General features: G+C 39.5%; 1 protein-coding gene across 2 annotated transcripts; it reads right to left on the bottom strand.

Annotated features, from left to right (window-relative positions):
* Positions 1-78: 78 nt before the first annotated feature.
* On the bottom strand, positions 79-11,118 carry inpp5kb (inositol polyphosphate-5-phosphatase Kb). Of its 2 annotated transcripts, XM_051400918.1 has the most exons (13): positions 10,916-11,118; positions 9,453-9,504; positions 6,648-6,752; positions 6,427-6,535; positions 5,895-6,011; positions 5,289-5,464; positions 5,067-5,178; positions 4,877-4,986; positions 3,537-3,750; positions 3,270-3,407; positions 3,104-3,187; positions 2,850-2,954; positions 79-1,686 (listed from the first exon to the last, which is right to left on the bottom strand). In XM_051400918.1, exons 2-13 carry the CDS (start codon positions 9,494-9,496, stop codon positions 1,618-1,620), a joined length of 1,383 nt encoding a protein of 460 aa, XP_051256878.1. In that variant the 5' UTR covers positions 9,497-9,504; positions 10,916-11,118; the 3' UTR covers positions 79-1,617. The 2 variants fall into 2 exon arrangements, with proteins under 2 accessions (XP_051256878.1, XP_051256877.1); XM_051400917.1 differs by lacking the exons at positions 9,453-9,504; positions 10,916-11,118 and adding an exon at positions 7,214-7,909.
* Positions 11,119-11,420: the final 302 nt, after the last annotated feature.

The following is an 11,420-nucleotide window of genomic DNA, read 5'->3' on the forward strand; positions in this document are numbered from 1 at the left end:
GGGGACATCTTGTGTCCAGCAGAAATGAACAACATTTGCATATTTATAGATTTAATGAGGTAGAAGGAGTAGATAGAGGCCTTTTTGAGGTATTTAATATGGAAATTATCATTTTTTGTGGAAGAAACGTATCAGACACACTTCCACGCAGACCATATGTCTTAATATTTGTCTGGAGGGGCTGAATTATTGGTCATTTACATTACTTAGAACTCTCACTTGTCCCACTGATCCGTTATTAACCTTATAGTTACATGTTGTATGATTTTTATGAATACGATACAATCACAAATCTTATTTAATATGTCAATAAACCTTAACAGTCTGCTTGAAATTTTCAGTTTTAATTAGACTTCAAACATTTTTTTGGGGGGGGGTTTAACACATTTTCATTAAGAGGAAAACAGAAGTCCTGTTTGAACATTTTAAAAAGAAGTCACATCACTTCATATACGGTCTTTACAACAACGGATAACGTAATGCAAATACACAAACTGATTGTGTTCTGTTGCTGTGACATTATTCACTTCATCAGTCAATCAAATATACACACTTCCACACACATGTAGGAGAAAGTATTACAGTGTAAGTCTGATCTGACTTCCCCCCAACGTAAACACAGAGAATCACGTAGGCATCACCAAATCAATACATTGATTACTAAATCTAAATGCTCATTTCCCACACACACACACACACACACACACACACACACACACACACACACACACACACACACACACACACACACACACACACACACACACACACACACACACACACAGATACATTTTGACACTTCTATGACAACAATCATCAATCATTGGAATAGAAAAGGCATCCTGTATTGCACTAGTGTGAGAAACTACAGTTAAGACATTTAGAGCAAGATAGATAAATAATTAATTAAAATCTTTAAATCCACTTAAATTCAATATATAATATTATGCCTTAGAGTCTGTCATGATACACATTAGACTTACATTATTGCATACATTTGTTATAAAGCAATATATGACATTGACAGGTCTACATCAACATCCACATCTTACATCAAATGTTCTTAGAGGAATTCATGTGTGCATTATATTTTAAATCTTTCTCTCATCATTATAATTCCACCCTAAAACACTTGGATCCGATAGTTGGTGCAAATAATCCATAGCAAGACTCAATTACCAGATGCATATTTCTGCTTTATGGCAATACAGATAAAGAAGAACAGCCAGCACCAACATAGAATTGCACTGGCACGAGTGTAGACCAAAGCAATATCTATTTTCTGTATTGACTCTATTGACCTGCGCTGCATATCCTCTACTTTCAGAAACAATACTTAACTTATTGTTCATGTATCCTGCTCTTAAAAAAGGCCTGTGGTTATAACTGTTCCAGCAAGAGTGAATCTGACTTGAAGTGAACTCCTTCAAGGCAAAGTTAGAAAGAACACATTCAAGTTTACGGTCCATGTGATGGCACAGTGTGCTGGCCTTTAACGACTAAGTCAGCTTATCCTGTAGATTAAGAAAACGATATTAGGGCATCTGAAAATCTGAATCAATTATGTGTGAATTTCCAGGGGAGAGGAATAAGATGTGGCACTGATGTGATTATTTCTTATTTGTTGAGCCCGTTGATGTTCTCAGGAACAAGGCCCTCCATGATGGCACGCTTTGACTCCAGAATCTGCAAGACCAAAACAAACACATTTCCTACTGCGAATATACACTCAGTGGTTATCTAATTAGGTACATCTGTACAATCTATTGCAATTCAATTGGTTAGTTTGTTTCCTTCCTACCCAGGGTGGGTAGAATATTAGTTAACACCTATATATGTAATGCAGTCCAGTAGACACTGTTACTAACTATGACCTCAATGCTAAAACATATAATTGAATCAACACCTCTGTGACAGGCATCATAAAAATAGACTTTATGGCAGAACAGTGGTATTTGATTGCATTAGATTGGACAGGCATACCTAATAATAAAGCCACTGAGTGTATAACATAGTGTAATACTTGCTACCACCTGGTCCCTCAGATAATACAATGGTGATTAACATATTATATGTTTGTATTTGGGGAAGAATCTTATATTTATTGATGATGACACTTCAGTGAAGTAACCAGATATCCAAAATCCCAATATAATGATTATTATATCCTATGGAGTTGCTGTGTTAACAGTGTGTTAATGGGTACAAATATCCCCATTACATTTTCTATTAGTAGTTCATTTATTTATTTTACAATTGCTCATAGAAACTGTGCTTTGTACTATTTGGTATCACATATTTCAGTGTTAGTTAAAGGTCCAGTGTGTAACATTTATGATGATCTATTGGCAGAAATGGAATATAATATTCATTGGAATGTTTTAATTGGTGTAAAATAACGTGAAAATAAGAATTGTTGTGGTTTTGTTATTTCAGATTGAGTCTTTTTACATACAGAGGGAGTGGGTTATCTTCCAAAGAGGCTGGCATGTTGAACCACTATGTTTCTATAGTAGCCCAGAACAGATAAACCAAACAATGGCTCTAGATAGCGCACTTTATGTTTATTTTTGCGTTTTGGAGTTTCATAGCCACCGTTGTTTCACCTACATACTTGGATGGCTACACTGTTTTCAAATGGTTACAGTTTGAATCTTCACCACTAGGTGCCAGTGAATTCTACACACTGGTCCTTTAAGCGCTTTGTTTATTTCTGGCAACAGTGAATGTTATTAAGCACGGACAGAGGTATCATAGGGCAATGACCCAATCCTCTTCAAGGTTAACAAATGTTAAAAAGGTACTGACAGTATAAAGTATAACAACTGATGTTTTAGTGGTACACTCACCTGGAAGTCAGCACTGAGGCCAACAATGCTTTGCATGTTTGTACTGTAGTAACCCAAAAGATACTGTCCACCTAGCAGAGGGATCTCATCCTTATCCATCGATATCTGCAACCAAAACACACACACACACACACACACACACACACACACACACACACACACACACACACACACACACACACACACATATTAATGAGCATGCATTCATAAAGAATTTGCCCAAACATGATGCAAATACCCCACTTGCACTTTACCTGTATGACTTCGTTTATCTCTGGCAACTCAGCCTCTCTGACCCACACAAAGGTTTCATAATCAGATGCACTCTTGAATCCCACCTGCAGGAGACCAACCTCATGAGTTCAAATCTGTCTTGTTTTATATTGTTGGTTTATTTGCCCTCTATGTCTGTCCCAGTACCTTGTACAGGCCAATCCAGTCCCATGTGGAGGACATGAAGTCCTCTTGGATGGTGTAGTTAAGAAGTGCATTCTGGTCGGCGCTCCATACACCCTCAGGAGATATGTGCACCAGTGCTGTGTCAAAGAACTTCCTTAGCTGTGAGAAAAACAAGAGAACAAGAGAATGAGCTTTAACAATGTAGAAAATGTAGAATCAGGCTTATATGTAGGGATTAACAGAACTGAGCAGCACAAAGCCCTAGCATACACCATCCTCTCCTCTCACCTCTAGACTGAAGGTTGCAATGACAGGTTTATGGTCACTGACTCCATAGCTCATGTCACTGGTGTATTTATCCTGAGTGACCAGGAGTGGATACTCATCAAGTCCATCGTCAGAAGAAGTCGATGCCTTCTCATCATCATCCTCTGAAGGCGGGGCTTTGGGTTTGATCCGCCAGAGGATCCGATCGGTCCAGGCAGGTTTCCTTTTCTTGCCACTGAAGGAAGCGAAGGCAAGTGTTGATACCAGTTTCCAATTTTAGGATGAGTTGAGTTATCTGTTTCCGATACTTACCCGATATGTCAGATTTCCATTTGTGTCTAACAGTTCTTATTTTTATACAAAAATACTGGAAACAGTGCTGTTAAAGAACACAAACCACACACACACGTGCACACACACACACACACACACACACACACACACACACACACACACACACACACACACACACACACACACACACACGTGCAATGCACATCTATACCTACAGTGTAGCATGCTGTGGAAAAATTATGGATGTCAGGAGTGGAGAATACCATTGAACATAGTATTAAAGCTTATCTATAAACGTTCACTATAAAAAGCAACATATACATTATGCAAGAACAAACAGTGGGGTGCTGGGTGGAGGAGGGGGATGTCTCAGTTCTTCATGTCTGCAATACATCAATGTAATTACGTCTAATAAACCCCTTTGTGCCTTGTCATTTATATCAATGTCTCCAGTTATTGGACGAATGATTGTAGGTCATATAACCTTCAAGGTGCCTATTCTATAGTACGGGGCCCTCTCTTATTCCTACATATCTATGGAGACACCCACCTTGGCGGGTCTAGCTCCCTGTACCAGGCCCCCAACCAGACAGAGAGCATCCCCCAGGTGAGGGAGGTGAGGAGGAGGAGGAGGGTGGTGCTGCAGCGCTGCAGGGGCCTGGGTCTGTACATGGTTAGGGGCAATGCCACAGTGCTCTTTCTGAGAGAGACACATACATGGTGCTAGTGTCAGGAATGGATGCAACTCACAGAAAGAGCTGATCCTAACTTTATCTCTTATGTCAGGATTTACTGCTTTGGGTTCCTGTTAATGCATCTCAGGGGTTACATGTTTTGTTTCAGCTAAAGATGCGAGGGCAAAAGTGGGGGGAAAAAGGACAAGGATGGTGCAGTGGCAAAGAAATAAATAAAGGTGGGGCATGCAACACAAAAAAATCCATAGTCTTACTTAAAACCCAACCATGTCTTCGGAGTGCTGTGCAAAATTCAAAACGGAAACGGAGAGCACAGATTAAGTTTGAGAAAGAGTATTTTTGTGTAATACATTTGTTTGTTGCACATGTTACCTGGTATCATAGGTATCAGAGTTACGGTCAAACTTGTAGGTGGGCTTAAAATTCAATGACCCTTCCTCAAATTCCTGCAGGAAAGGTTCGTTCTTCTTCATCATGATAAGCTGCAGGAACAGGAAATAAATTTGTGAGTGTGCATTATTGCGTGTGTGTGTTTGTGTGTGTACATGTTTATGTGCGTCACCTGGTCTTTGTTCCACAGCAAATTAAGGCGTCCGCTGTTGATGGACGAGCGGAGGAAGTGCAAGCCGTGGTCTGCGATACGAAAGTTCAGGTCGCCAAAACAGAAGACCACCCTGTGTGTGAGAGGGAAGGAGTCTTAATTTACCTGCTATACATGAACCCTCAGTGCTTATATTTCATAGTGTGTTTGGCTGTTTATGTGCCTCTGTGTAGGGGTACTGACTTGTGGTCCAGGACATGTGGGGTGTCAGAGATGTCAAAGTCTTGTGTCTCCAGGATGTACTCAAACTCGTCAACACGCTGCAGAGCGTAGTTCATGTGAGCTGCTAGGTGGCAGTTAAGGAAGCACACCATGTGGCCATAGAAGGAAAAACGCACGGACACTCCTCCTTTATTTCCCTGACAGAGGAGGAGGAATACAGAATGTGAAATGAAAGGTAAAGCAGAAGTTTAAAGTCACATTTTTATCTTTTAGGAATAGCAAATGCAGAGTGATTATAAGTAAAAATACAGATTCATTTTACTGCAGTATTTACAATAAAATACAACATATTGCAGTTTAAAACCACCACTTAATCCCCCTTTCCAAAATAACTTGGATTATGGATTAGACATTTGTTTGCCCCAGTGTAATGCACCAGCTTTAGTGTTGTGTAGTTCTTTCTTTGTGATTTCATTCTGTCAAAGCTGCTGCACATTCCACTAAACAAACACAATGCTCCTTTCATAATGTGTTTAAACTCTACAGCATCTGATGCCAGTGGGATTCCTGGTGTTCAGGATTTAATAGTGCTATTGTCTATAAAGGTTAACCAGTGTGTTTCCTTACCCAGTAGCCAAAGATGCCAGTACGAGTATAGGTGGTCTGGATGTTTCTGATGTAGGGGAGATGAATTTGTTTGGCAAAAAGCAGCAACAGCAAACCCTGCATCCTTATTGATGTGACCTAGACAGAGATTGAGATAGATTTTATTATTTTTTATTGAATTTGTTCAGTTTTTTAAAATTTAAAATATGTTCCCTTTTATTTTCTATATAGTTTCAAATTACAAATATGTTATGCACTGTGATTTTTATTATATGAGAATATCTAAATATACTGCATTATATACATTATATATAATATAAAAAACTAATGAAACAAGATATGGCTATTCTCAAACTGTAAGTACACAGTGTCAAAAATAAAGTATTTGAGGATTTTGAACTAAAGTAACCCCATGGTTATATACATTTTTAGAGGCATACAGTAGCCTTCAAGACACTATTATTCATACCAGCTATTTAGGCACACACATGCATTCTGTTCATATCAGTTCACACAGTACTATTTCCCTTTCTTTCCCCTGGTCTTCTCTCACCTTGACAAAGCCTCTAGGTGCCAGAGTGTTCATGAAGACGTGGCTCCAAGAGTCCTCCACCAGCAGGTCAGAGAAGAACCTCACAGGGGCAGCATTCACCTCCTGCAGGCTGACACACACCGAACACACCCAAGTGATTAAAAGATATGTTTTTATCCTTCAGTCCAATTCCTGGCTTTTTTTAAGTTTTTAATTCCAGATTCTAAATTGTCGTTTCTCACCCAATCACATAGAGGTCTGTGGGGGGTTGGACGTCTAGTTGCAGCAAAGAGATGACGTCCTCAGGAGGCTCCGCTGTGGCCACGTTCCAGGTCACCATGTGCAACCTGTCAGAGTGTTTGGTAAAGAAAAAAAGAGAAAATATTGACAAATATTAGTTGCATTGCTACATTTGTTGTAAATGCACTCCCTTCAGAGTAATTGTTTAACATTTTCTATGAAATATATTAACAGCAATAACACTGGAAAACAAACCATTTTAATATTAGTATATTTTAAGTTGTACTTCATTTCTACATTGCTACCTATTCATGTCCACCACATATAATACAGCAACAGTTTGTTTGTGACAGTGGAAAAATAATCAAGTAAACACCCACATTTTTTTTTCAATCGTTTATGTATAATAGGAAACCACTAAGTGCCAAACTGTCATTGTCTTTGTGGTGGAGAAGGTGTGAAAGTCAAATAAGTTCTTGATTATTTCAGAGGACTTAAACACTTCCTGTGTGTGTGTATTTGTGTGAACTTGTATTTTGTATGTATGTGTGAATGAGCATGTTTCAACCTGAATGCGTCAGTGGGGATAAAGCGCCCACAAAGCTGAAACGCTTCATCCAGTGTGCGGGACACTTCTTCATTGGCTTCATCGTCAGAGCTCATGTCCTCAATGCAGGTCAGCAGCTGGGTCAAACGATGGCGGAGGAGCGTCTTGGACCTTGAGCCCTGAGACGCTGAACTACTCATGCTATCTGAGCGCACACGTGGACTGTCTGTCAAGGGGTCCATCTTTGGATCTTAGACACAAAAAAAGTCTTCCTGGTGTTAGTTTTGTTGTATGCACTCAAGGTCAGGAAGGTTGTTTAAGGTCACTCAAATAAAAAAAACAAGTTGCTGTCCTGCAAATGCAACAGGAAAAATCCAGCAGAAGAATTTCTCTTCAGACTTCTTTGGTAGGTTTGGTTCCAGCCATATGATGCAAGAGGCCTCCACTCTGCTCAGACGACTGGAAATAACGTAGTCTGATTCCTAGTTAGTCAAATTTCTCCTCATGCGCATCGGTCCTCCAAACTGGCCAGGATGATAAACTTGAAAAGTCCAGGGAGAAGCTTGCCTGTATTGGTGCAATCCTCTCTGTGGCAGAGCCCTGTGTGGTCATGCAGCAATGGAGCAACGACGGACAAAGCAATGGGGTCGACTCAGGAATGTGGGCAAGAATGAGTCAGATTTGGACTATAATCGCAGGCAGGATTCGCATGTGAACACGTGCATTTGCCAGTGTGTGAGTGTGTGCAGTCAGAGAGAGTAGAAGAGGAGGACCGGAGGCTGATCCTCCATCATTGTGAGTATTGTTGCAAGACTTTGGGTAACCCTTCAGATCCCTAAGAGGTTTACAACCAGCGCTGAGTACACTGAACAATGCATGTAACACTGCAATTATAGCCATGCATTAGTGAGAGGACAACAGCACACAATAGCATTAGCTTCTTTGGGCCTCAATCCAGTCTCTCCTCATATAGGTGAAAGGTTATCTTTGTAAATCCAGAGAGAAGTGAGGGGGGTTAAATGCAGTTTCATACACTCTGACACAGTCCTTTTATTTTTTTCTCCTCAGAACAAAAGCTCAGATAATTCCAATTAACAAGAGTTTCAACACCGTTATTAGTGGACAAATTGTATAAAAGATTTGGAAGCACACAATGCATGAAGCAACTCCAACCCATTTAGCCTAATACTTAAATGGTTTAAAGATGTCAAAACCATCAGTGTTGTGACATAATGCTGAGGCACATTCAAAAATTGTATTCAGTATCGCTGATCCTCTCAGCTATAACTTCCATACCAAGAAGGTTTAGGAATTAAATTTCCCATTTTTCTATTGAAAATCATTTTGGCTTACGGATTTTCCAATTTAGCAAAATCATTTTTTTTTTTTTTTTTAACTGTGCAGCCCTGTATCATAGCAAGCCAACAACAGGACGAATTTGGTGACATAATATATATATTGAGATATTCAAATTTAGATGCAAGGTTTAGTTCCAGAATAGACATGTTTCCCAGCAGCCATTTTGACATAAAATAGTAGGGTAAACACAGGTGTTTCGAATGACACTAATTAAGGCTCTGTTCCATTTAGTGTAGCAGAGTGTGCCAAAATGCAAAATAGCAGCTCCCTGAGTATCATTGGTAACACCTGTGTCTGTTTACCCTTCTATTTCATGCCAAAATGGCTGCTATGATGGCAGAGTTCAAACAATAAATCATAGCAGAAAGTCAACAGCGTTTTCATTTTTGGAAAGCTGTGGGGGACAATACTATATAAGGAACAAAAGGGATGGAAACAACCTGAAGAGATTGCCATTTACAAAATAAAAAATGCTAATCTTTGGTGCCCCAGTTCTCCCTGCCACTTCATGTAACACTGTCACATGGAGAGACTTAGGGCACATTCTTTAGCAAGCAGAAGTGTTAAGTGGATAACCGAAAGGGTTCACACCGGTCCACTGAGGAATGATGAATGGGAGACTATTTAAGTTTTATTATAGAGCAAAGACCACAAAGACCCATAATCAGAATCCTCAAAGCTACTTATAAAGGTTAGGTAATTCAGACACTGTACAAGCTGGTTATACCTTCTTTTTTATAGACTCTTTTTGTCTCTATATACACTCTTTTCTACCTGAGGTCCCTGCTTTCTCTAATATTTACTTTCATCACCATTTTGTCTCTCTTGTTCCTACTCTGTACTCTTACAAGACCATTGAAGGACAAAGAAGATGAGGACAAGGTCTGTATGGGCATCTTACCTGCACTTGTCTCTCCCACCACTTTGAAGTCTTCCAGTGCTCATTTTCTCTCCTGTCGGCAAACACAAACGCATATATGCTTAAACAAAGTGTAAACAAAGAGGAAACCAAAATGCTTGCCTCTTACACAGACAGTTTACCGGGATCACAGACCAGTGCCCAATAAAACAGACCTGACAGGGATGCCCGTAAGTCATTTCTGAAATGGGTTTTTAATCATGTCTGATCACGGTTAGCTTCATCCACGTGACAGTGCCCTGAAGGTCACACATAAAAACAGTAACGCTTGAAAGCCATTCATTTAACTTCATCAAAAGATTCTGTGTAAAAAAGAATTAGATTTTCATAATGGGGATCATTTAAAGGAAAGCAGTATTTTATTAGTATTCACCAGTTGTGACTGATCTTTTATAGACACACAATAGTTTTTGTCATTTGTAAGAACATTGTGTTGACTTAAATCTGCATCAACGTTAATATATTTTTTGTCCACTTGGGGGCAGTACAGCAAGCTGAAAACACATACACATATTATCTCCTTATGGCTAACATGTTAGCAAACTAGCTATTTGGAGATTTACACATGCAGTAGACATGACTGAGCCACATTAGCATTAATTTGAAGTCATGTTTCTGACCATGACCATTGTCCAGTATTCACTCACCTGTTAGCTCTGTTTTGGTTTCCAACAACTCCTGAAGGAAATATTTGGCTCTTTAGCTCCTAAATGCGTCACTAATCTTGTTTGTCTTTTGTTTGGTGCCAGGTGGGTAGCCTACGGTTTTTAGAGCTTTTAAACTGCTGCTGAGGCTGGGAAGAATTTGACGCGAGCAGTGAGCAGTTAAGATGCTGGCTGTAAAACCAAAACAGTGAGCTAAAAAACACTAAAATGCTCTGAAGACTTGAGCTGCAGCACCAGGTAATAATTATATGAGTCGTAATCACATTACATGTAGTTATTTGATCCATTGTTAATATCTAAATGTTGATTAGTGTAGCTAAACTGCTTTCTGCCAAACCTGACCTCGTTAAAATGTCTAAAAGTTGTTCAGACTTTAGAGAATAAAGGATCGATTTTATGGGGACAAAACTCTGGTCCCCATAATATAACTGTGTGAATAAGTCTTTTCTCTGTTCAGTATTACTGTACCACACACACAGGCACAGACCAATTAAGAAACTGGATTCGTTGTTGGTATACTGCACAGGCATCTGAGAGTGTGAGGATTACACAGGAATACTAAATGTAACAGAACTGACAACCTATGAAATGTCCCTGCCAGATTTATCCCAAAACCCTTAAAACTACGATTTTCAAAATAATAATAATAATAAAAAGTGATAACTGACAGCAAATGCAACAGTAAGAATGTTGTGTCCGTTTGTGTGAATCCAATATGTTTCTCTTCTGTATTAAGTACCTGCTGAAAACAAAATCACCATCATACATCCAGTACTGTACCTTTGTCTGTGTGTGTTTGTTGTGGTGTCTGGAAAAAGCTGCAGACCCCCTGTGCACAGATGACAAAGATCTCCAAAGGGGAGTCCAGAGACTGGATCTGCTTTCCTGTGGTGAGTCCCGTTGTTTGACTGTTTGTTCTCTTTCTGGTTCCCTCGCTTTCTTCTCAGCTGTTCCCCTTCTGGGTGCAAGGTCCCACACACAACCTGCTCTGGACTTAAAGCGTAACATCGGATCAAGCTATTATCCCAGGTTGGTTAACAACCCAGTGAGAGAGTATTATCTCATTCATGAATGGTCATGTCTGTTTATTGAATGTCCCCATGGTGCATGGTATTTGTTGCACTAAAACCCTCTTTGTATGTTCATAAATAATCCTTAACTTTCCTAACAGTATGGAATGTGTAGGGTGTTCTGCTTTACCATGGGCTATTTTTATCTTTTTAATATTTATCATTTAAAGTACAGTAAAATATTTAATTTCTCCAAATTGACTCTGGGCACTGCC

The sequence above is a fragment of the Dicentrarchus labrax genome, unplaced genomic scaffold (genome assembly GCF_905237075.1).
Source record: "Dicentrarchus labrax unplaced genomic scaffold, dlabrax2021, whole genome shotgun sequence".
NCBI lineage: Eukaryota > Metazoa > Chordata > Actinopteri > Moronidae > Dicentrarchus > Dicentrarchus labrax.